Genomic DNA, 27,131 nt, shown 5'->3' with positions numbered 1-27,131 from the left:
CAGCCAAGTGCTGCACAGAGTACCAGAGGGGCTAGCATAGTTGACGCAGAGGCCGCCAGAGCTGACGCAGGGCTTCCTGGGGATGACGCAGACTAAGAAAGGCTGACGTAGGCCCAGCGTGAGACAGAGAGGGGCTGATGCAGTCCAGATTGGGCAGACGTTGGGGTTACAGGAGAAATTTTGTGCTGAGGAGCTGCCGGAAGGGTTTTCCGGGGTTTCATCCAAGAGATTTCTCTCAAACTGTGAGGTATAGCTGCTAAGGAAATTCTCTGTTGGGTAGGCCAGTTACGGCACCAGATTGTACTTTGATATTGCTTAATAAGAAAACCCTCAGATAACTGTAGCGGTTTTCCCACATTGGGTTTTTCCGGGGACATTGGTCCAAAAATAATGGTGTCATGTGGTGTGTTTGTTCTTGTTTCTTTTAGTTGCTGATCTGTAATATGTTGAGCATGCACTGGTCTTTATTTTTAGTATTTAATTTGTAAATAACTTGTTAGAGAAAATAACAAGTAGGTAGAAATAAATCAGAAAAAGTGCATGAAGGGTTTCTAAATTAAGTAAACTTAGAAACATCAACATGGTATCAGAGCGTGATCGCAGATCACAGGAGGACCAAAAGGCATCAGCCGAGCGGAGCAATAGCAGCAGAAAACAACTGCCCCGAGGTGACAAAAGTTGTTTCTAGAAGCGCAGAAGCCAAGAAGTGTGACGCAAAGCCAGCCAGAGCCACGCAAAAGAAGCCGGGAGCTGCGCAGAGCCTCAGAGAGGCCAGCATTGCTGATGTAGAGGGCCAGAGGGCTGACGCAGGGCATCCGAGGGTTGACGCAGAGCCAGCGTGAGGCAGAGAGGGGTTGACGCAGTTCACAGAGAGGTAGTTGCTGGAGTCTAGAAGGCTACAAAAATATTGCAGAGTGGAGTTGGTGAGGTGCTATAGTCTGAACAATACCTTATAGAACAGGGCCAGAGGAGTTGTTACCAAGGGTTTCTAGTCGAGGAACCTGGATTAGCAGTGTAGTTGCACAAGACGATCAGAGTAGGGGGCATCTCGACAAGCGACAAAAGGATTTCTAGGAGGGAAATCAGGACTCAGAGGAAGTCTAGAAGAGAACTTCCAGACGGGAAGTAGAGACTCAGAGGAGTCGAACATAGAACTTCCAAGAGGGAAGTAGAGGAGGGTCATGGCAATACACGGGGTAAGGGACCAGGATAGACTGGATGGAGCATCGAACTTCACAGTCTGGAAGGCCAAAATCTTATCAGTGCTTGACAAGAATCGTGTCAAGAACTTCGCCTTGAGACGATAGCTATCCCAGTCAACCCAAATGATAATGACAAGTACAGAGAGGCGATGGCGAGGGCCAAGTGCATTATCCTTGATGGGGTCAAGGATCATGTGGTACCACATATAGCCGAGAAGGAAATGACAGTTGAGATGTGGGAGGCTCTCAAGAACCTGTACAAACATACTTAAGTGCAGAGAAGAATGCGGCTCGAGAACCAGATAAGGTTGTATCAGATGAAGAAGGGTTAATCGATTGGCACCTTCCTCAGAGGACTGAATGAGATCTGAGACCAGTTGACTGCTATAGGAGCGACACCAGATCAAGAGCTTATGGTGAGGACAACCTTGAATGCTGTCTCAGAAGATTGGGAAGTGTTTGTCCAGAGTATCCTGGGCAGAGGAACTCTCCTACCTTAGGACGAGATGTGGGTAGCTCTTCGCCAAGAAGAGATCAGACGGCAGTCAAAGACAGGTAGCAGCAGCAAAGGGATCAAGGTTCAGCAGGAGGAGGATGTGGCCCTAGCATCTGAGGCAAAGCAGGAGAAGCGGAAGAAAAAAGATTTCTCCAAGATCAAGTGCTTCCACTGTGGGGAGATGGGTCATTATGCGACCCACTGCCTAAGGAAGAAGAGTAAGAGTCTTCCGAGACTAAGGCAGCGCTAGCACGACAGAGAAGGAAGTTTTGATAGACGATGACTGTGCCATGAGTGCACACGCCACTTGAGCAGAAGTGGGGAGACATCGAGTTGTAGTCAGACGGACTACAAGCGATGAGGGGCATGACCCTTGGGTATCCAGCCTCTTGGATTAGACCTTGCTACGGTAGCCCTGACGAGGAGTAGCAGGACTGGCTGGGTTGGTAGAGACGGATGCGGATGAAGCGGCAAAGAGAGCTACAGTGCAGGAGTCCCAAGACAGCGCAGAGCTAGTAGGCTGCAGCAGTGCGAGGGGCACAAGAGTGTTGCACCAGTGCAGGAAGGCATAGCGAGGTGTGCAATGGTGCGAGATGCAGGGAGTTGTTGCTGTAGCGCAGAGGTCAGAGAGAGGGAGCACTTGTCAGCGGCAGAGGGGTGGGTGTTTCTAGCCCAACAGGGAGGTCAGTTACTTACTTCTTAGTAACTGATTTGTAGTGTAGCAGTGGGCAGCACGATGCAACATGATGAGAGGAGGTGCAGTGCAGATGCAGTGCTAGGAGGAAGGACCAACAGCGGCACAGATGTAGAGGGAGCTGTCGTACAGATGCAGCAGTGGCAGTGGCAGAATCATGGGTAGTAGTACAGGATGCAGTAGTGCAGAGGATGTTGGGTAGGAAGGCCTAGCATTAGCACAAGTACCGATGCCAGATGATCAGAGTAATGCTTAGTGAGAAGTATTGCTAGAACACAGTCCTCGCTAAGAGGGAGTGTTGATTTGGGGTAGCATCGGATGTGCTCTAGCCACGAAATTTGGTGGAGAGGTTGGGGCACATGAGATCTCCAATACCCAGAAAGGGTTTGGGTAGATTCTAAACAGATCACGAGATATTAAAATTAATATTTTTAATGGAGTCCCTAAGTCGAAACTTAGGGAAAATAAAATATTAATGTGTATTAATATGAATCTGTGTTAGATGGTCCAAAAGACATGGATCAAGCCAAATCTAATCTTAGCCATTGATTAGGGACTTAATCTCGACCATTGAGATTTCAACAGGAAAAGTATAAGAGTAGGCTTGAGGGTCACTTGGAGAGCACACCAGATGATCAGTCATTCTATTCTCTAGAGCAGGGTTTGCTAAGAGAGATAGAATCAATGATCGAGAGAGTATCTGAGGGGAATTGAGTACAGAGGAACATAGAAGGTAGAGATTGTGTCGGGAGAGCAATGCAACAGCCAAGGAGGGTGACGCATAACCTGCAAGGGCTCATGTAGGGCCACGCAGAGGTAGCCAAGTGCTGCGCAGAGCACCATAGGGGCTAGTGTAGCCGACACAGAGGCTCCTAGAGCTGACGCAGGGCCTCCTGGGGTTGACGCATGGCCAGCGTGAGACAAAGAGGGGTTGACGCAGTCCAGATTGGGCAAACGCTGGGGTTGCAGGAGCAGTTTTGTGCTGAGGAGCTACCGGAAGGGTTTTCTAGGGTTTCAGCCAGGAGATTTCTCTCAAACTGTGAGGTATAGTTGCTAAGGAAATTCTCTGTTGGGTAGGCTAGTTACGACACCTAGATTGTACTCTTATATTGCTTGGTAAGAAAACCCTCAGATAGCTGCACCGGTTTTCCCACATTGGGTTTTTCCGGGGACATTGGTCCAAAAATAATGGTGTCATGTGGTGTGTTTGTTCTTGTTTTTTTTAGTTACTGATCTATAATATGTTGAGCATGCACTGGTGGTTTTTTTAGTATTTACTTTGTAAATAACTTGTTAAAGAAAAATAAAAAGTAGGTAGGAATAAATAAGAAAAAGTGCATGAAGGGTTTTTAAACTAAGTAAACTTAGAAACTTCAACAACCTGCAACACTAATATGGATTTTTTGGCTAGAAATCCAGATAGGTAGTGACTCCCTCTACCTTGGTTTTGCCTGTTAAGTACTATTTTGTCTTGGCAGCAACAACACCCCACCAACTTCACTCCCCGCAATCTGCCCACTTCCTATGCCCCAACAACTGAAGGGTTGAGCCTCTAGGCTCTACGCAATCTTGGGAAGGCTAATTTGCTCCCTTGGCCAAATGCGTCAACCCTCCTGGTCTTTGCGTGGCTCTTCGTGGGCCTCTTCTGCCTTATTTTGCCTCTACGCTGGCCTCTCTCTAGCTAGAGCTGATGATGCAGTCCCTTTCCGCCAACCCTTCTCTGCTGCTTTCTGCCTAGGAACAACTTTTGTCACTTGGGACAACAGTTTCCGCTGCAAATTCTCTGATTCAGCTGGCGCCTTCAGCTCTCCTGTGATTTGCAACCTTGCTATGATACCATGTTGAAATTTCTAAGTGTTACCCATTTGAAATTTTATCTGTATTCTTTGGTTTATTTCACCTACTTATTTAATTACTAACAAGTTACTTAACCATATAAATACTGAAATAAACACAATACAATCTTAACCATCTACAAATCAACAACTGAAAGAAATAGACAAACACAGAAGTGACACCGTTATTTTTGGACAATCGTCCCCGGAAAACCCAGCTTGGTAAAATCGGTGCAACAGTTCTGAGGGTTTTTATTATTAAGTAGCTTTTCTGAGTACATTGGGTGCCAAACTTGCTCACCCGATTGAGATAAAAAATCAGGCAGTAATCCCTGTCTTCGGAAGCAGATATTCTGAAAGTTTGCCCCATGAAACTCTCTCCAGCACAATCTAAAGCATTGCGTCAGCCCTCCTGGCCTTTGCGTAAGCCTAAAACCCTCTGCATTAGCCATCTGAGGCTCTACGCAACCTCTCTGGCCCTCTGCGTCACTCCTGCAGCCTTTGCATGGATGACGCAGGCCCTTCTAGCGTCTGCGCAGTCCCTGCTAGCCTCTGCGTGGCTCCCTCTCGCTCTGTGTTTGCCTCTCTACTTCTGCGCTGGTATTCCGACACTATCTCTGCCTCTCTGCCTCGTACTCATTGCCCCTTAATGCAACTCTAATCACTGGTTCAATTTCTCTTATCAAACCCCGCTCTAGAAAATCAAACTCACTGATCACTCAGGTGTGTCTCCAACTGACCCTCAAGCCTCTTCTTATACTTTTTCTGTTGAGTGTTCAACGCCCGAGATTACATCTCTAATCAGCAACTAAGATTAGATTTGGCTTGATCCATGTCCTTTAGAACCTTCTAACCCAATTTTATATTAATATCCATTAATATTTTTATTTTCCTAAGTTTAGACTTAGGAACCCATTTAAAATATTGATTATTTTTAATATCTCCTTCACCGGGTAGAATTTCCCCAAACCATTTTTGGGTCTTGGAGATCTCATGTGCTTTAGCCTCTCCACCAATTTTCATGGCTAGAGCACATCCGATGCTACCCCAAATCAACACAAAACATATATTCGGACGGGAGTTCACCAAGAACATCACTGCTCCTATGAGTTGACGATACTCAGAAGCATTTCCTAGTTCAGGTCCGGCAGCACTTCAGTTAACTTCTTAAAGTTAAGCTCTATCGGTGTAGTCACGGGCTTGCAGTCCACCGCAACATATTTTCCTTGAGATAGGAAAATTTCTCGTGGCTTTTGCTAGACCTCCAACCCTAGGAAGTAATGGATCAGTCCTAGGTCCTTCATCTCAAATTTGGAAGCCAACTCCTTTTTACATTTGTGAATGAGAGGGTCCACACCAGTCAGAAAGAGGGCATCCACATAAAGCTCCAGTTCGAGAGGTCTATCATCTTCAATCTTAAAATAAAGGTTCAGATCGGCTTCACTCCTAGTGTATCCCAGCTTCATCAGATAGCTATCAATCCTCTCATATCAAGCTCGGGGTGCTTGCGTCAACCCATAGAGAGCTTTCTTCAATCTACATACATGAGATTCCCGGTCATGAACCTCAAACCCCTCGGGTTGTACCACATAGTCTTTGAAGTGACAGAACCAGGTGTATACTTCATCCTTCCAAGAGCTTACGAGCATCATACCAGATATGTCGGAGTAGACCAACTGCAATATATTTGTGGTCTTGCTATTACTTGAGGGGAATGGTCCCCTTGTAAGTTTTCCTTCGGCACATACACCTTCATGCTCTACTTTGAACTCAGACATCCATGTCACCATTTGTCTCACATCGAGTAGGGCCTTACAATGAATATGGGCAAACCTCCGGTGCCATAGTTCAGATTGTAGAGATGTGTCGCAAGACATGGACCCTAATGGACTTCTTGCAACTTGTTACAAAGTGCCAACCCTGAACCCAAGAGTAAAAGCATCTTTAAAATTTCTTTTCCAAACACATACCTTTCCATCGATGAATGCCACCTTGTAACCTTTGTCTTCCATTGCCGAAATGGATACCAGGTTCTTCTTGAGATCAGGTACATAAAGAAGTGCTTGTAAATGAATCGTGTTACCCTGCTTCAATTGAAGAGTAACATTCCCTACACCCTTTACGGGATAGGTGGCATTATCTCCAAGAATAATCTCCAAGTTTGTCTCCTTTATCAAATTAGAGAGAGCTTCCTTGTATCCGGTGAAGTGTCTTGAAGCACCACTATCAATTAGCCAATTCCCCAAAGTGTTCTAAGGAGAGGTAGTGGAGAGGGTTGATATAAGATAATACTCAGTTTGCTTATTGTTAACAATATTTGATTCTTCATACCTGGAGTCAATGTTGCACGAAGCGGGAGCGAAGCGGAAGCGCGGAGCGCGGAAGCGTCATTTTCCAAAAATCTAGGAAGCGAAGCGTCCGCGGAAGCGTCTGCTATATATATATATATTTTTTATATTTTTTTGCATTTATACTCAAAACAAACATCCCAAATACCAAATTAATTGTAGAAGACATGAAAACATGCATATTTTTGCATAAATCAAGATAGATATGGCATCCATGATTCCATTGTAGTTACTTACTAGTACAACAATCATCTATATTCTAGCTATTACAAACATACATCAAATTTTTAAGCATATTATAAAACATAAAACATTTAAGCATATTATAAAACATAAAACATAGAGCATATTATGATTTATCTAGCAAGTGAGCAACTGTCAACATTTGTCATGTCCAAAATTCAAATAATAATGTTTACAAAATATGTCACTTGGTCACCGCCAAGCCAAAAAGGTTCAAAATTCAAATTCACAAGTCTACAAGTCTAATGAGTAATCTATGACAAAAAGAAGTAGATTGTGAATATATCTACTAATCTCTCCTCCTTCCACCACGAATAGAACGTGATGGCGGGCCTCCACGTGGTGGCAATGAAGAAGATGGTCCCTGTGTAAGTCGTGGCACTGGAACTGATGAAGAAGAACCCCCTGCTGTTGGTGTTGAACCATGGAACCTAGGAACCAAGGGACCAGATGGGGGTGGGGGTGGTGGCATATCAACACGGTCATCATCATCCTAGAATCGCTCAAAAAATTCATGCAAAAAAAAAAAACACTAGTTAACAAAAAAATTAAAAACATGAATTAGAGAAATGCTTTATAAGGGAAAATTGGAAAATTCATACCACAATGGACATACCTGGATAAGAGCATCCTCTAATTGCTCTAGTCGCAACACTCCATCCTCCAAATTGGGCTCCTCTGGATTCTTGTCCCAAGTCAACAAGTCTTTATTAGACTTTGCATCTTCACAGTAATGGGACAACAATCGCAAGTTGTAATGAACATAAACCAAGCTCTCTGCCCGGTCTAAATTCAACCTGTTCCTTTTAACACTGTGGATGAAAGAATAAGAGCTCCAACACCTCTCTGCAGAAGAAGTGTTTACCCCCTGTGATAGCACCCGCAATGCCAAACTCTGTAGAAGTGGAGTAGCCCCTCCATGCATGTTCCACCACTCAAGAGCAGAAAAATGCTCTCGATCTTGAATTGCATGCATGCTCCCAAATGGACCAATGTTGAGCGTATAGTTGCTCACCTGTCTCCGTACCAATGCAGCCTCCTCATTATCAGGGATTAATCTACTCAATGCAGCCATATATTTTTCGTGAACCTCTCTATCTTGGTGTGGTTTTTTCCTGCTTCCCCCCCCAGGTGCTGGTGTTGAAAGCCATGATGGATGATAGTATTTAGGTGTCAAAACATATGCTAATGCATGCAATGGAATATTTAGCATTTCCCATCGGTTTGCACCTCTACACGAATATAATTGTACAAGGTGGTATCTCTAGGCTCAACAATGTCTTTAATCTGCCCCAACATGCTATCCATTTGCTCATACACCTCCCCAATTACTGGTCGATCTGAATCTGCAAACTTGATCATGTAATAAATTGGTTTGGTGAATTGCAAAACATATTTAACCTGTGACCAAAAGTAACTGTCAAGAACAGTGTCCTTGACTACATTAGCACCATCTGTGTCAGTGTTAATTTCATCCCATGTTTCAGCACACACCAGATTAGTTAAAGCTTGTCTCACCCTCACTAGCCGCCTAAAGGTGAGGTAATAACTAGCAAATCTTGTCTTTGCAATTTTAAGCAATTGCAACTTGGAGTAAGTGCCATAGAAGTAGTTTACCCTTGTATGCCCTGTGATGAATTTAATGAGCTGCTTCCCTTTCCTGTAAACCTCAGCAATCCACCCACAATCTTTGTGTTTCACAATATCATGCATCAAAAGGTTCAATGTGTGAACCAGGCACCCAGACCAAAAGATGTGTGGATGAGTACGCTCAATAATTTTTCCTGTTGCCTTACAATTTGCTGCATTATCTGTGATCACTTGAACCACATTATTCGGACCAACATCTTTGATTGATTTCAATAGGAGATCTGCAATGTTTTGTGCAGTTGCACTGATGGAGGAGGAGTCATGACATGCAATAAATACTGCACCACTAGAAGAAACACCAAGAACATTTATCAAATGTTGGTTTCTAATATTTGTCCACCCATCTGATACAATGGATACCCCAGAATCCACCCACTCATGTGTAAAACGTGTCAAAGCTCTTTGAACCTTAACTTTTTCTCTTTCTAATAACACTGTTCTAGCTTTCTCATAGTTGGGGGCCTTGTATCCTTTTGGGGCTTCATTGATGGCCTTTACCATGTCATGCCAATAGGGAGAGCGAAGCACATTGAATGGTACACCGCAAGCACAAAGAAAACGGACTATCTTTCCATCCACATCATCCCTCCCAGAAACATTAAGGAAATCCCCTATTGTTTTTCTACCTCCAGAGGTTGCAGAAGTACCATGAGGAGATGGGCAACTACCAAATTTAGAGGTTGCACTTGATTCAGAATGAGTTTTTTGTTTCTTGTTTTTTCGTTGTGCAGCCATCTCTATTTGGATGTATTTTCTTCTTTCTTCAGTTGAAATGTTTGGGCAAATTTGTACCCCCACAGAACCCTTTTTTTCATCACTGTCCAGCACCCCACAAAGATGCCTCCTCAGACGGGTATATGAACCCGTATATGGTTTTCCTCCATGACAACCATGAGGGCACACAAATTTGTAAGATCCACCACCCTTTCCCCCATCAAGTTTGGTCACATAGTTCCACAAGGGATTTGATGTACCTTTCCCATCTTGTGCTTCAGTGTCCCCTTCAAGTTCATCCCCTTCCTCTTCAAACCCTTCCTCCTCATCATACATTGGGTCACTACTATTAGGACCAAGTTCATCCCCTTCCTCTTCCCCTCTATTCCTCACCCTTGCCATCATTAAAACCAAGAGTGGAATGATACATAGAAGCCAAAAGAACACCATCTTGGAATATGGATATAGGTGGTGGACAACCTGTAAATAAAGGAGCAAGTAGAAACAATGGGAAAGAGTAGGAGAGGGAGGAGAAAAATACAATTTTTTTTTCAAAAAAACAAGGGAGTTTGGGGTTTGAACTTACCTCTTTAGCTCTTGTAGATGAAGTCCTCCAAGCTCTTGCTCCAAGCTCCTCCTCCTTCTCCTAGCTCCTCCTTCTTCACTCCTCCAAGCTCTCCTCTCTTCTCCTCTCCTTTCCTCTCTTCTCTTCTCCTCTCCTCTCTTCTCCAACTCTCATAAACTCAAAGTGAGAAAATGAGAAGAGAATGGGGGCTTTATTCTTTTCTAAACTCACCCTAAACTCACTCTAAACTCACCCTAACCCACCCCCTCATGCTAAGTTAAGTTAACTTTTAAAAGAAATTTAAAAAAATTTAAGTTAATTTTTGCTGCCCGCGGGTTGCGTGTGGGTTGCGTGCGCTTCCGGGCGGGTTGCGTGGCGCAACCGGATTCCCGAATCGCCCTCCGAAGCGCGGATCCGGGGCAACGCCACCTAAAAACCAGGAATCGTTTTTAAAAAACGGAATCGCGCAACCTAAAATTTGGAATCGCGCTTCGCCTGGAGATTCCGGAACGATTCCGTACGGGTCGCGATTCCGGCTTAGGATCCGGGGGGGGGGGGAGATTCCTGCAACTATGCCTGGAGTTCCTTGCTTTCTTAGAGGGTCGACCATTTACTTGATGTCCTGTATTCCTTTTTCCTTTGCCATTGTACCTGTCATTCCTTCGATCATTGTTGTTGAAGTTGCCCCTGGAATGATTGTGATCATCATCATGTGATGTGTCCCTTCTATTTGGACACTCCCTTGCATAGTGGCCAAACTTATTGCAAGCAAAGCACTTGCCTTTCCTTCCTCCCTTAGATCCAGGCTTTCCATGGAAATGACCTTTAGTCCCTGCATTGTTTCTCCTTTTGGCATGAGCGGAGAGAGCAGTGGGGTTTCCTCTATTAGAAGGCATTTCTTTCTCCACCATTCTTGTCTTTTCTTGAATGCATCTTGACATCAATTCTTCAAATCCCGGAATTTGATCATTATTGAGAATAGTGGTTCTAAATATGTACCACTCGGGTGGGAGCCCTCCAAGGGTAGTGAAAGTAAGTTCCCTATCAGGAATGACTTCTCCAATTGATAGAAGATCATTCTTGATCTTAGTAATCCTTAAGAAATACGATTGAATATCCTCGTCCTTTCCCTTCTTAATATCCTTCAACTTATTTTTGAGGAACAAAATTTGATTTGCATCACTAACCTTGAACATGCTTACCAATCTGTTGTAGATCTCCTTGGAGGTGTTCAAATCGGAGATGTACGCCACTAGACGCTTGTCAATGGAATCTTTGATAATCTTCTTCGCTTTGACTTTAGCCTTGGTGTACTTGTTCTTTGTAGCAATTGGTGCATTTGATGGAGGCTCAGGGATTTTACCCTTCACATAGTCCAACACTTCTTGTTCTTCCAATGTCAGATCAAGAGACATCTTCCATCCGTGATAGTCAGACTTTTCATGAAGCTTGTCTTCAGCGGGGAAGTGGGATGAGGAACCAATTGAGCGTTTTGTCTTTTCCAATTGTCTTCGGTGATTGCTCTTTCACTCTTGCTTGGGCTTTTTGTCTTCACGTCACCTCTAATACCATGTTAATTTTTGGTATGTTCTATGCTTAAGAGCAATTTAGTTAAATTTTCCTATGAACCCAATATTAATAACCAGATTGGCAATCACACCAGCGTGATAGTAAAATACAGATAGAACATAAACATAAACAGTGGAATACAAGCCAAGACAAGAGGACACAAGATGTGGCACTAGCTAGGGACAAACGCCAATGTGGGGAAACCCTTGATCAATTCTTCTTATATTCTTCAGTAGTTCAACAGAGAGAGAGAGAGTACAAATATACAAATCTGATATGTTATGACAACAGTGGTAAAGTCTTGATCAGAGAAGTCAATGCTAGTCAAATAAGACATAATCTTCCTTTGAAGATCATTCATATGGCACCAATAGGATGTTCATTAAACTAAGCCAAACATGGTTAAACCTTGACGCAATACATCTCCCAGAACTCTGATGTCTTCTTGCTGCACTAGCTGTCACTGCTTCATGAGATAGGGCATCAACCTTCAGTCCTCATTCTCCACACAGTCAATAAAGCAGGCCTTCTAAGGCTGCAGTGTACCAAGGAGAGACTCCACCACTGCCACGTTGTCCAAGTCTAGTTTGGCAACCCTTAGAACAACCTTTGCTGCTTGCTATGGCCTGCGGCCTAGCCCAACAGCAAATTAGGCCTATGGTCCTTCATCAAACAACGTCCAAACACCATCAATGCAACAATATTTTATCCTACAAGAACTTGTCTTTGCTGTCAGCACTTTCTAGCACCCAACTGTATACATACGTTGATCTATAGGGCAGATCTCTTCAAAGCATTACTTTTCTTTATCACTATGGATTACCAACCTTGCAAATAGTCCTTAAGGCATGGCTAGGAACACCCTCTATCACTGCGCTGTCACCTACAACAACCCAAAATTCTCATGCTTCTTTCACGCTGTCAACAGGCTTCTTGTTGCTGCATTAGGGCTCCCTTTAGTGCGGCTAGTGTCTCCTTTAGGTGCGGCTAGGGCTCCTCCAGCTTCTGCGGCTAGTGCTCCTTTTGTTGCGGCTTAGGGTCTCTCCTTTAACTGCGTATTAGGGCTCCTTAGATCTGCGGCTAGGGCTTCTTAGATCTCCTTCATGACCGCAACTAACTGCAGCTAGATCTCCTTCAAGACAAACCCAAACAAGTGGAGAGAGATCATGAGATGTTGTGTGCCTCAAATGACTTGAGGTCTCCTCTATTTAAATGCAACGTTGAGGTTGAGCTGGGGGTAATTTGCTTGCTGGCCGACCTTGACAAATTGTTAATGATACAAATAAATTCATATCTCCATAAATACATGGTTGAATTGGATGATCTTTAGATCAATCCTACACCTCCTGGAGAGAGGAATCCAAGAAAAATATCAGTTGCCATAAATAAGTTGACCCACATGGGTTTTTGCCCTACTGCCAATTTTAACAGGCATCTTGCCACACTTGATGTTGTGCATCCTCCTGATAAACGGAAGGTTCAACAACCTGTGCCACCAATGCTTGGCACCTATTTGTCTGTGTTCTCTCTTGCCCGTCCTAGGAGCCCCCATAAACTCCTATGCATTATTCAACATTTGACGAACTTCTTTGCTGGTTTGACTGCTAGTGGTGGTTGGTTTGATTAGCTCCTCATCTCGCCTTTGTTGCTCTATATGTTGTGAACTCACTAGATCCCCTGCACTTGAGCTAGTGCTTGTATTGGTAACTGTAATTGAACCTTGCGACCATCCTTGTGGTTGTCCCTGCTGCTGGACTAATGGAGCTTTCGCTGGCTCATTCGGATTACCTGTTGGCATCTCACAAGACTACCTAAAGGCCTTCTATTGCATGAACTTCATGTCTCGTCTTAGGATAATCCTCTTAGTGCTTGGAATGTAGATCCTGTATGCCTTTGAGGTTTTCCAATACTCAACAAAGTTCCCCTTCTCTGCAGTTTGATCCAGTTTACTAGTTTAGTGTGTTTTTCATCTGGAACATGACAATATGCTATACTACTATAGATTCTGAAGTGGTTGACCTCTGGTTTCTTCCTTGAGAAAACCTCCTCTGGTGTTGTCTTCCCCAACGCCCTGTGGGGAATTCTCTTCTGGATGTACATCACTGTGTTACACGCCTCTGCCCATAGAAACTTGGGCAAGTTAGATCATATAGCATAACCTTTGTTGCCTTAACGATACTCCTATTTTTCTTCTCTGCTACTCCATTTTATTGTGGATTGTATGGAGCTATCCACTCTCTCCTGATGCCCTCTTAATAATCAGTGAAGTCACTGTCTGTGTACTCTCCTCTGTTATCCACGCTAAGTACCTTGATCCTTTTCCCTGTCAGGTTCTCGACTAGAGCCTTAAACTCTTGGAATCGACTGAAGACCTCATCCTTGGTCTTCAAAAAGTAGATCCAGGTCTTCCTGGAGTAGTCATCTATGAAGGTGATGAAGTACTCATACCATATGAGATATCTAATGGACTATTGGGCCGCAAATGTCTGAGTGTACACGCTGCAACACCCCATTTGATCTACTGTCACTTCTTGGGAACGTTGCCTTAGCATATTTCCCAAGTACGCCCCTCTTGTACATATCATCGTGTTTTGTGATTAATTCTGGAACACCTGTCATCGTCTTCTTGAACATCCTTAGAGCTCCATGGTGTAAATGACCAATTCTCCTATGGCACAATTCATTCAGGTCTCTCCCATCTCTCCTGGTGCTGTTGACTATTGTCTTTGGAGAATCAAGTTGTAATTTATATATCTTGTTGCTTCAAACCCCAATTTGCTTTACATTCTCTTAGTTTTGGTGTTTGATGGACACCTTCTTCCCTACAAAGTGGACATCATATCCCTTGTCCCATAGTTTTGAGAGTGAAATTAGGTTCATACCTAAGCCTGGCACATTCACCCATCTATACCACTGGTGCTTGCTCCTGACCCCCCTGAATGTCGATGGTACCTCTCCCAATTGGAGTACATTTAGTTTTGTTTCCCATCTAGATCTGGAAATCCATCTGCTCCTCCCTATAATTAGGGAAGTAGTCTCTAACTCATGTCATGTGTGATGATGCTCCACTGTCTATGTACCAGACACCCTATGAAGTTGAGATAGGGAGGCAAGCTATCTGAGTGAATTCATCTTCCAATCTGGAGACAAATTCGTAGCATCTTGAATCTCTCCGTGGCCATACCGAAAAATCTGAGAAACTCAAATGCCCTGGAGAAGTCCTCGGTATAATTCTTCGTGTGCTTTTGTCTTCCTTGCCTTGCATAGATCTGCTGCTACAAAATCCTTGTTGCAAAATCACTGCACTAGATCTTCTCTGTGAAATCACTGATCTGGTCGTGGGAAATCCTTTCCTGTAATTGTTACTGCTTGCTGCTATTGCTCTAAGACAAATCAAACTTTTCCTTCGATCTGGACTAGAAATCGATTTGTTGTCTCTCCTCTAATTCACACTGCCTGGCTAGGCCTGCATAGATCTGGAAATTCATGCTTCAAATCTCCCTCTGAACCGCACAAATCTCGCTTCCTTCGCTCTAGAGCCTTTGATCCAATATTTGCTGCTTTGATATCATATGAAAATTCCTTGATTGCAATTTCTGGATATTTATCTTCTAATTGTTAGCAGTTTATTTGTCTTCTAAATTATTATTCGGTGAATAACAATAAATTCACTATTGCATTTTTCACAATAAAAACGCTACGTAAATATAAAACTGGAACTGAGAAAATAGACGCACACACAAGATACAAGATCGTTGTTTTTGGGCATTTGTCCCTAGAAAAACCCCGAAGGGAAAACCAGTGCAACAGATGAGGGTTTTATTAATTCTTTAGAAAATTCAAGAGTATAATGATCTGCTTGCCAATTCGGCAAAGCTTTGGCGATATACTATTGGGAAAATGATCTGCAACTGATTTGGTCTTTGCTAGCTTGCTTGCACTGTCCCTGGCCACTTGCATTGCAACCCAGAAATTCTCACCACCTAGCTGAATAAATTCATACAACCCTGGAAATACTTCCAGGAAAGTCGTCTAGCCTCCCTCTGCCTCTGAAACCCACTTGCTCTGCCCTAGGACACTGATCCGGTTGCTGGCAACTGAAACATGGTTCCTCTAGCAACTCACACTGATGTATTTGGGCTCCTTTGTAGATGAATGCGACCTCCTCTTTCCTATCTCATGGACACTGGAAAATAATGAGAAAACTTCCTCTAGACTCTTGCTCCCAAATCTCAGCTGATCCCTCGCTCTGATGCTTTCCCTAGCTTCAACTGTGCCCTTGCTGAATACTGCAAGTGGGCAAGTCAAAATGCTTGAATCACAAACTGTGTCTATCTCCAAGCCCTTCGATCTGCTCTTATAATCTCTTGTTGGAGTTTCAACAACCACGATTACATCTCAACCGACAACCAAGATCATCTTGACTCCATCCATGGAAGTCTCTAGAGAAAAATCGAACTTCCTTAATTAATACACTTTAATTAACCACTTTTTCTAAGTTAGACTTGGGAAATATTTTAATTATGACTAATTAAGTTAATTAAGGCGTCTCCAAGTCTTTTCTTGCGAAACCTTTTCTGGGTTTTGGAGATCCTGTGTTTCTTAGCCTCTTAGACACAATCCCAGACTAGAACACCTGTCTGTTGCTATCAAATCCAAAAACTAACAATATGTAGATTGAATCGACATATTTTAATTTTTGATTATTGTTTAGCACATGTTTGATAAGTGCCATGCTGAATATAGAAACCAAAAGTTACTACCTTCAACATTCTAACACTCTTTTAAGTTGTGATGTTATTTGTTATGTATTTAGATAACAAGAATGAAGATTAACAATTTAATTTTTGGTTGTAACTGATTAAATTATTTAATGCCAAATATCATAATTTCTCTTTGAAATCGTCTTGAAGAGACTTTAAAGTTACCTCCTCTTTTGGAAATTTTATGCAAGAGATGCTATAGTTTGTTTGATTCGTAGCGGTATCCCATGGATTTGCACTTTTGCGTGCAGAGCAACTTAGAGTCACTGAACTATCTACTTTGTATAGATTTTCCTGCTCATATGGAATGCCATGGGGCTCAAATCTGAGTGTTTTGCAGCTAGGAAGATTTTATTTGTGCAACTTTATTACATTTCACTTCTCAGAGATAAATAGGATTGTATTAATGCTGTTTAACTTGGGATGATTTGATTTTGTTTGTAGGATGAAAGTGATGACATCTTCGATGAAAAGGCAGGATCAATTTCTCAAGCGAAGAGGAGGCTGAAACTTACATCTCAACTGACACAGCAACTTGTGCCACCATTGCCTAGTGCAATGATGTGTAGCAAAACAATTGTTGAACTTGAGGATTTGATATACACTCTTGCTAAAATGGTATTAATAAATGCATGTGAGCTAGGTTACAAATTTGGGTGAGTATGGAAAAAATGAAAATTTTGTTAGAGTTGTAGTTTTTTTCATTTGGAAATTTAAACTCAGCATTGAATTTGTTAGCTAATGTACGAGAAATTTCATGTGGAATAGGTGCATTAGTAATTCAAACTAGGTCTATGTGGTATTTACTACGAATTAGATGTCATAGTTTGCATTGTCATTTGGGATTTGGATTTTCCTTGATTGATATTGTTATCTACCATATTGATGCTATCTCATAATTTAAGTTATTTCATTCCTTAATAGGATTCCAGTTTGATATGGCAGGATTTATGGAGATCATCAGAAATTTAAAAGATTGAGAAGTAATTATGTTCAAAGAGTAGAGGAAAGCTATATGGGAAGAGTAAAGGATCTTGAAAATGAACTACAAAGGTCAGTTGCTGTGAATTGATATTTCAGAGAATTTTTCTGTTGAAACTTGTTCTTGTATATAACATGGTTATATATTAATATTTCTTGAAGTCCCTTTTAGTGCTTTATCCAAGTATTGATCCGTAAAGCCTTAGAATGGTAGTTTCCCATATTTAATATTATCCTACAATTACAGATAATTAGGAATTCCGTAAATCATTAATTTAGAGGTTTGAAACTTTGATCACATACTTTGTAAATGTGGATTATCAGAAAACATCCACTTGCTACTAATGCTGGTATATCTTTAGGTTTGCTTTAATTAGTCTTAGTGTTTGTCTCTAGTGAGGAAGAGGAAAATATGGCAAATGCTATATATGCTTAAATTCTATGAAATGTATTCCCTCAATAAATAACACTATTGTGTGGTATTTCTTTTTCCAAAGCACTTGTGTGTGTTTTGTAATTTGTATATCTTGGATGAATTTCTGGTGTTTGATCAGAAGTTCAGAACTAACAATTTGCAGAGTATGGTCTAAGTTCCATAATGCTTGTTGGATTGTTGAATCTTACATTGAGGAAATATGTAGTCTTGAATATTTGCAAGGAAGAAACAGAACACAAACATGTAATATTTAGTTATTTATATTGTGAAAGGATTGGTGTGGGGCAAAAAATTCAAGTCGTAGAATAGACTCTAGAGCAAGCAAATTTCTAATTTTCAGTCAATGATACCCTTTTTGTTTACAGTAAATAGGATATTCAAACTACTAAAAATAATTTGAAATTAGTTCCTTTGGGAACTAAATATTCTTGGCTTTTCAACGAGGAATAGAATTTAGAATACCTAATCTATTTAGATTTGCGAAGGTTTGCTTGTTGAGCGTAGAGGAATCGAAATGTCAGATTTGACAGTACGATGACTTTTCTGCATTGTTTTGGTTGTGCCTAACTGTATTTGTATTTGGATCTGAATGTGGTTATGTTAGAAAGTACATATTCAAGTTTCAACCAATAATTTGGTGTGTCCTATGATACAAGACACATCTATGTGCAGGAAACGGCCCCCAAGGTGGCATACTCGTACCTGAAACTCCCCAAAATGCCACTGAAATGTGATTGAAGTGCCGCTGAAATGCCTAGGTGTCATTTCTTAATTTGGAAATGCCACCGAAACATTTCAGCGGCATTTTGGGCCCAACCTGCCTCGTTTCTGCCCAATTTTCCTGTGTTTCCATGACTTTTTTGCTTCTATAGGCTCACTCAAGCACCCAAGAAGGTTGTGGGGCCTTTCTATGGCCAAAATAGATTTAATATAACACTAAATGCTATCTCTAATCTCTCCACAAACTAATTTATCTCTAATCAATCCATGCTCTAGTTTTGCTAAAAAAACAACTTTTCTATTTATGTTAATGAAGATGAGGATTAGGATTATATGATATGTAATTGTATTTTTCATTGCCAACACATATAGCCACGTATAAAGGTTGATTTTGGATGTAAAGCCTTGTGTATAAAGGCTGGTTTTCAAATCTTGGATGTACAACCTCATTTATAAAGGATAATTTTGGATTTTGAATCATGTAATCATCCATGAGAGCTAACATAGATTGCGTTTTCCTTCTAAAATGTCGTTTATGCATCTCATTCTTTTTTTCTTGCAAGATGTGTTATTAACTTATTTGTACAAAAATTATGTGCATACATACATACATATATATGACGTTTCACCTAATGTTTCCATTTTTTGGGGGGCGCGTTTCTAGTCGTACCCATTTCAGAAAGTTCTAGACGTTTCGGCGTTTTGTGCAACTTAGAGACACATCCTTTGAGGCCTTTGTGTTCGAACCCTAGGTGTTTGACATCTGATACATGATGTGGTAGTGATTTGGACTTTTTTTAGTGACTTGAGTGTGGCATGAGGGATACCGTAGTAAGGAATGCTAGGCCTAGAAGGCTAGCGCTTAACATGAATTGGAGTTGGCCGCATTACACTACTATTTTGTGCATGAAGTTGAAATCACATGAAAAGGTAGTTGTTGCAAAAACTAGCCATTGGAAAGTTAAGTCAAGTACCTGTTGGAGCCTCATGGACCAGAAAGTTGAGAGACGAACCATAAAAATAGTTGTTGCAAGCCCGTGAATGAAGAAGATGACCAAGTCGAGCCTCAAGAAATAATTTGCTATACCAATTGTGCAAGTTGAATTCCAAAGTGGACTATGGAGAAGGAATGTTGGGGAGAAAAGTCTACTATCTTGACTGGAGACTAGTGTTGACCACTTTCTAGGGGAATCCCATGCTCTTCTTACAAGTTCCCACTATCACCTTGGCATGAGTCCCCACTCTTTAGGCCAACTCCTAAAATGCCACGGGAGGCTTTCTTACAAAATAAATACATTCTACAACAATATTAGTAGAACGTGTTGATTTGGGGTAGCATCGGATGTGCTCTAACCATGAAAATTGGTGGAGAGGCTAAAGCACATGAGATCTCCAAGACCCAAAAATGGTTTGGGCAGATTCTAACCAGTTTGAGAGATATTAAAATAATTAATATTTTTAATGGAGTTCCTAAGTCTAAACTTAGGAAAATAAAATATTAATGGGTATTAATATAAAACTGGGTTAGAAGGTTCTAAAAGACATGGATCAAGCCAAATCTAATCTTAGCAGTTGATTAGAGATGTAATCTCGGCTGTTGAAGGACCAAGAGGAAAAGTATAAGAGGAGGCTTGAGGGTCAGTTGGAGAAGACACCAGAGTGATCAATCATTTGATTTACTAGAGCGGGGTTGTTAAGTGTTGATTTGGGGTAGCATCGGATGTGCTCTAGCCATGAAAATTGGCGGAGAGGCTAAAGCACATGAGATCTCCAAGACCTAGAGATGGTTTGGACAGATTGTACCTAGTTTGGGAGATATTAAAATAATTAATATTTTTTGAGGAGTTCCTAAGTCTAAACTTAGGAAAGATAAAATATTAATGGGTATTAATATAAAACTGGGTTAGAAGGTTCCAAAAGTCATGGATCAAGCCAAATCTAATCTTAGTTGTTGATTAGAGATTTAATATCGACCATTGAAGGACCAACGAGAAAAGTATAAGAAGAGGCTTGAGGGTCAGTTGGAGAATACACCGAGAGAGATCAAGAACTCGATTTTTTGGGGCAGGGTTTGCTGAGGAAATTGAGTGAGTGATTAGAGTTACAGCTGAGGGGCAGTGAATACATAGCAGAGAGGTAGAGTTAGTATCGGGAGGATCAGCGTAGAGGCCAAGAGAGGTTGACGCAGAGCTAGTCAGAGGCCACGCAGAGGTAGCCAGGAGTTGCGCAGCGCTAGAGAGGGCCAGCTTGTGAGACGTAGAGGCTCCAAGGGTTGACACAGAGTCCAGAGAGGCTGACGTTGGGCCAAAGAGATTGACACTGGGCCAGAGAGGCTGACGTAGGGGCTAGAGGCAGCGCTGGGAGACTTTTCGTGGGACAGGCTGGAGCTGGAGAGCTGGATAGGGTGACGCAGTCCCTATCAGAGTGACGTAGAGCAGCAGACGCTACATAGTTGCTGTGGGATCGTTCATCTGGTGATTTAGCCGGAATATCTGTCTCCGACTGAGAGGTACTACTTTCGAGGGCATTCTCTGTTGGGTGAGCCATTTCTGGCACCCAGGTTGTATTATGAAATTGCATAATAATAAAACCCTCTGAATAGCTGCACTGGCTTTCTTGCATTGGGCTTTTCCGGGCACATTAGTCCAAAAAAACAGTGTCAATTGTGTGCTTGTTTACTTTTAGTTGATGATCTATATGTGTTGATACTGTACTTGTATTTATTTTCAGTGTTTACATGGTAAATAACTTGTTAAGTAATTGAACAAGTAGGAAGAAATAAATCAGATAGTACAGGAAGAATTTCTAATGGGTTAAACTTAGAAATTCCAACACTAAGTAAAGTCGAATCAGTGATCAATAGCGAGGGGCAGTGAGTACTAGAAAGAGAGGCAGAGATACTGTCGAGAGACCAGTGCAGAGGCAGACGCAAAAGCCAGAGTAGGCCATGTAGAGCCCAGTAGAGATAGCGCAGGGGCTAGAGGGTCTGCGTCATCCACGCAGAGGGTAGCAGGAGTGATGTAGAGGGTCCCAGAGGCTGCGCAATGCCTCATAGCGCTGACACAGTGCTTCAATGGTGCTGGAGAGGGTTTTGTGGGGTAGGTTTTCTGAATACCTTCTTTCGAATAGAGAGGTATTACTGCCATTATTTTTCTCTGTCGGGTGAGCCAGTTTGGCACCTAGTTGTACTCAAGGATATACTGCATAATAATATAACCCTCAGAATCGCTGCATCGGTTTTCCCGCATTGGGTTTTTCCGGGGATGAGTTGTCCAAAAATAACGGTGTCACTTGTGTGTTTGCTATTTCTTTCAGTTGTTGATCTGTAGATGGTTGAGATTGTATTGTGTTTATTTCGATGTTTATATGTTTAAATAACTTGTTTGTAGTTAACAAGTAGGAGAAATAAACCAGAAGAATACAAATAAAATTTCTAACTGATAGACTTAGAAATTTAAAACATGGTATCAGAGTGTGGTTGCAGATCACATGATAGTTGAAGGCACCAGTTGAAGCAGAGTATTTGCAGCAGAAACAACTGTCACGAGTAACAGAAGCTATTCGTAGCAGAAAGCAGCGGAGAAGGGTTGACGCAGAGGGACTGTGTCATCAGTCCGGGCTAGAGAGAGGCTAGCGCATTGGTTGAGGAGGGTAGAAAAGGCTCATGCAGAGACCAGGAGGGTTGACGCAGTTGGCTGGGGGAGCAGTTCAGCCAGTGTTGGGATAGTGCAAAGCCTAGAGGCTTAGTCCTTCGGTTGTTGGGGTGTAGGAAGCTATGGGTAGTTTGCGAGGAGTGAAGCTGGTGGGGTGTTGTGGGCAGAACAGTACCTAACAGGGCAAAACCAAGGTAGAGGGAGTCGCTACAGAGGGGGATTTCTAGCCAAGGAATCCGGATCAGTGTTGCAGGTGCATAGAAGATCGAAGAGTTGTGACTTGACAATTGGCAGGAGGATTTCCAGAAGGGAAATCGTGATTCAAAGGGAGTCTAGCAGGGAACTTCCAGGCGGGAATTAGAGAGACTCAACAGGAGTCAAAGAGAGAACTTCTGGAGTGAAGTAGAGAGACTCGGAGGAGTCGACTAGAAGAGCAGAGAGATGGCCATGAATGGGCTGAGGGACTGGAAGGCCAAGATCCTGTCCATTTTAGATAGACATCGAATCAAGGCCTTTGCCTTGAGAACAGTGGCGATCCCAGTTGACCCAGCTGATAATGAGAAGTTCGAGGAGGCAATGGCCAAGGCGGAATGTATCATCCTTAATGGGGTCAAGGATCATGTGGTCCAACATATTACCGAGAAGGAGACGACAAAGGAAATGTGGGACGCCTTGAAGAAAATGTACCAACATACTTCTGTGTAGAGGAAGATGTTATTTGAGAATCAACTGTAGTCATACCAGATGCAAAAGGGGGAGCATATAGATTACTTCCTCGGTGGGTTGAAGGAGATCCGAGACCAACTGGCTTCCATAGGGGCCACGTTGGATCAGGACTTCATGGTGAGGACCGCACTAAACACATTCTCTGAGGAGTGGGAGACATTTGTCTAGAATATATTGGGAAAGGCGAATCTTCCAGATTGGGAAGAATTGTGGGTGACTCTTCACCAAGAAGAGATGAGACGGCTGTCCAAGACGAGAAGTAGCAACAAAGGAGTCCGAATCAAGAAGGAAGAGGAAGAGGATGTAGGTCTGGCATCTATGGGAAAGCAGGAGAAGAGGAAGAAAAAGGACCTCTCTAAGGTCAGGTGTTCGAGGAAGAAGAACAAGGGAGAGACATCTTACTCGTAGCGCCATTGAAGACGAAAAAGGAGGTAGAGGAGGATGACGATTGTGCCATTAGTGCTCATATACCTCTAGAGAAGAGGTGGGGAGACATCGAGCTGTAGTCAGAAAGACTACAGGCAATGAGCGCAGGATCCTTGGGGTACCGAACCTCTTGGATTATACCTTGCTACAAGATCCCCAAAGTGAGAGTAGTAGGACTGGCTGATGTCGATAGAGACGGATGAGGATGAAGCGGCATAGAGTGCTACAGTGAAGGAGTCCCCGAGTAGCCTGAGGGTAGCAGGCTACAGCAGTGCGAGATGTACGGAGAGTGTTGCAACAATGTAGGATGACACAAAGAGGTTTGTAGTGGTGCAAAATGCAGGGAGTGTTGCAGCAGCGCAGAGGCAGTAGAGGGAGCACCTAATAGCGGCAGAGAGAGCTTCAACATTGGGAGTGTTTCGAGCTTGACAGGGATGTTAGTAGTTGGATGGATTAGTGACTTACTTCTCAGTGACTGAGTTGCAGTGTAGTAGTGGTTAGCAGTAGCACGATGCAACATGATGAGAAGGGGTTGCAGTGCAGATGCAGTTTTGGGAGAAAGGACCAACATCAACACGAATGTAGAGGGAGCTGCCATACATATGCAACAGTGCTAGTGGTAGAGCCATGGGCAGCAGTATAGGATGCAGCAGTGCAAAGGATGTTGGGCAGGGAGGCCTAGCATCAACACAGGCACCGATGCCGTATAATCAGAGTGATGCTTAGTGTGGAGTATTACTAGAGCACAATCCTTGCTAAGAGGGAGTGTTGACTTGGGGTAGCGTGAGATATGCTATAGCCATGAAAATTGGTGGAGAGGCGAAAGCACATGAGATCTCCAAAACCCAGAAATGATTTGGGCAGAATCTAACCAGTTTGGGAGATATTAAAATAATTAATATTTTTAATGGAGTTCCTAAGTCTAGACTTAGGAAAAATAAAATATTAATGGGTATTAATATAAAATTGGGTCAGAAGGTTCCAAAAGACATGGATCAAGCCAAATATAATCTTTGTCGTTGATTAGAGATGTAATTTCGGTTGTTGAAGGAGCAACAACAAAAGTATAAGAGGAGGCTTGAGGGTCAGTTGGAGAAGACACCAGAGTGATCAATCATTCGATTTACTAGAGCGGGGTTGCTAAGTAAAGTCGAATCAGTGATCAACAACAATGGGCAGTGAGTACTGGACAAAGAGGCAGAGATAGTGCTGAGAGACGAGCGTAGTGGCAGAGAGGCAGACGCAAAAGCTAGAGCAGGCCATGCAGAGCCCAGCAGAGACAGTGCAAAGCCCAGAGGGCCTGCGTCACGCAAAGGGTAGCAGGAGGGATGCAAAGGGTCCCAAGGCTGCGTAGTTCCTCAGAGGGGTGACGCAGAGGGGTCTGAGGCTGATGCAGTGCTTCAGTGTTGCTGGAGAGGGTTTCGTGGGGCAGGTTTTCTGAATACCTGCTTCCGAATAGAGAGGTATTACTGCCGGTTATTTTTCTCTGTCGGGTGAGCCAGTTTGGCACCCAGTTGTACTCAAGGATATACTGCATAATAATATAACCCTCAGAATTGCTGCACCGGTTTTCCCGCATTGGGTTTTTCCGGGGACGAGTTGTCCAAAAATAACAGTGTCACTTGTGTGTTTGCTATTTCTTTCAGCTGTTGATCTATAGATGGTTGAGACTGTATTGTGTTTATTTCAATGTTTATATATTTAAATAACTTGTTTGTAATTGACAAGTAGGAGAAATAAATCAGAAGACTATAGATAAAATTTCTAACGGATAGGCTTAGAAATTTAAACAGAACGGTGCCTATAAATTTCTATTGGGTGATGGGGTCTAGGAGTTAGTTTAGATGATTGCAGACCTGAAAATGATATTTTATAGCAATAAGTTGCAAACAACAGTAAAAAAACTCAATGAAACTGTGAGATTGGCCTTGTAAATGCATCAAATTGAGTGTAAGTCAAGACTTACCAATTAGGAGATGATTACCGTTGATTGTGCTTTGGTATATGATTGTAATCAATACTTTATGTTTGTCATTTTCAATCTATAAGTCTGGTTTTCTGCATAAACGATATGACAAGTTAGGGCCCATAGGGAAATTAAAATATTTCTGAATTTTGAGAAATTGATGTTGAAATGAACATATGACTTGCCTTTTTATCACTCTAATTACCTCATGTTGGATTGTGATCACGGTTGTCGCCTAAATTTTACAGGTAAATGCGACAACACTCAGGGCAGGGGCTGTCACTCTGATACCCGCCCCTTCTATTCTAGATGTCTCCCTACAACAGGCTATGGGGGGTAGTCTTTATGAAATGTGAGGATGAAAGGCTTGTTGGGAATCGACAAGCTCAAGAGACGCAACTGAATGGCCTAGCAACTTGGTTAATGATGATAGCAAGTTTAATTATTAGCACGATTTAATTAGATTATCTGAGAGACCAATGACTTATGGAGTCAAATAACTTGCACGATATAAATTAATCACCAAGTTACCAGATGAACAATTGCTGCTTAGGATGCACACTATGGAATGCGACACCTAAAACTAAGTGGAATGCAAGCTCTTGGTAAATTTTAGAATAGATGCCTATCTAAATGAGTCCTCTCTCTCAACTATTTTGAAGTTGGTCTTAAGTGTAGGTTGTGGAGAGAAACCCAGAGGAAGATAGTAATGGCTATATTAATGATACCTCCCCTGGAGTTCTAACCACCCAAATGCCTTTGGCGCTACAGAGACTTTGACTTTGAGGACTGCAAGGTCACTGTGTTAACCATAAGTGAGGGTCTAAACTTCGCAAGCTGGGTGAGAATGGTGATCCTATCGTCTTTCAACCAAGCTTATGCTTGGAGGTAAATCTTAACAATGCACTACTAATATGTTGTAGTGGCTACAACACCCTCCAAAATTTTGGCTCGCATGCAAATTTCGGAGCCTACCTTGGATCCTGCGATTGATCGTCCTTGGTCACTTGTTGGTAAGATGATGATCTCAAGCTTCCCCTCCTTGATATCAAGAGTTGGTCATGTTCTCATCTTTATGTAGCATGTGTCATCTTTGGGCATAGGGATTGTTGTTTTTCATGTAAAGGGAATGTTGTTTTGCTTCAAGGGAAAGCATGCACGCGTGAGTTGCTATCATCACATAGACATGTTTCACACTCACTTCACGCACTCTTGTCACGAAGGTTGTTGCATCAAGCAAAGTATGTTTTATACATTCTAGATGGTCTATGTTGCATCACTAAGTGTTCATGTGCGATCACAGTCAAGTCTTATCGATGTTTACATATGTTTCACTGATCTCACACTTAGCCATTTTCCTGAGCAACCTAGCCTCATCCAGCTTCCCAAAACTATGCACTTTGCTTCTGCAACCCTCAAGCTTCCTCGCTTGCTTAAACCCCGCAATGCACAGAGACCCAACATCCCTTGGCATCCAAAACTGTGCAGTGGTTTCCTCCAGTGTCCTTCCTCCAACCGAAACCCATTGTCATAAAAAACTGCGCAGTATTGTCCCTCAGCTTCTCAGTCTACTTTGCAGCTTGAAACTGCGCAGATGTGTCCTCCCGGAACCCATCCCGCAATGGTGCCTTGCATCTAGAAACTACGCAATATTTCCTCCCAGCTGCCTGGGCTGCACTGCACTCAGAAATTGCGTAGAGGTGTCCTCTTAGGATCCCCTTCCCACAGCAGTGTCCTGTGCCTTGAAACTGTGCAGTGTTGTCCAAGCTACCCTGTCTGTCTTGCATGCAGCAACTGCGTAGATGGGCCTCTCGGGGCCTCATTCCGGCAACAATCACTGCCCGCTGAAACAACGTTGATCTATCTCTTAGTGACAACAGGAAAAGGTGACATGCTGAGATCACTCCCAAGGAGTTGAAGAGAAGGACCAAGAAGACTAAGTGATGGTAAAGGTCAGGACTGCATGCAAACTTTGTTGAATGCATGATCATCTCGAGGGTAAGTATGGTAAGTAAAGAACACCTTTCGAAGTACACCTCTTAGTTGAGTTTGTAGGACTGCTTGTCAGTGTCATATCATCATGCCTTCAGTAACATGCATGTGCGCAAACACAAAAGTCATTTCATGTGTTTCCTCTACATGTT

At 42.6% G+C, this 27,131-nt stretch overlaps 1 protein-coding gene across 7 annotated transcripts in view; it reads left to right on the top strand.

Moving 5' to 3' along the window:
- Positions 1–27,131, top strand: part of LOC149229378 (uncharacterized) — a 320,041-nt gene that overhangs the window by 188,199 nt on the left and 104,711 nt on the right. For 6 of the 7 annotated variants that reach the window (XR_016247928.1, XR_016247927.1, XM_089378605.1 and 3 more), the window contains exons 5-6: positions 16,524–16,735; positions 17,025–17,132. Coding sequence is in view for 4 of the 7 variants with exons in the window: in XM_089378605.1 (XP_089234731.1) it covers positions 16,524–16,735; positions 17,025–17,132 (320 nt within the window). In the remaining 3 variants the exon portion in view is untranslated. Of the gene's footprint in view, positions 1–16,523; positions 16,736–17,011; positions 17,133–27,131 lie in introns of all 7 variants that reach the window. The other variant, XR_016247929.1, reaches the window with a different exon arrangement.

This window comes from Pinus tabuliformis, chromosome J (assembly GCF_031772625.1).
Source record: "Pinus tabuliformis cultivar Carrire ecotype Pingquan chromosome J, CPIR1, whole genome shotgun sequence".
NCBI lineage: Eukaryota > Viridiplantae > Streptophyta > Pinopsida > Pinales > Pinaceae > Pinus > Pinus tabuliformis.
This window is presented reverse-complemented; position numbering and strand designations above follow the sequence as displayed.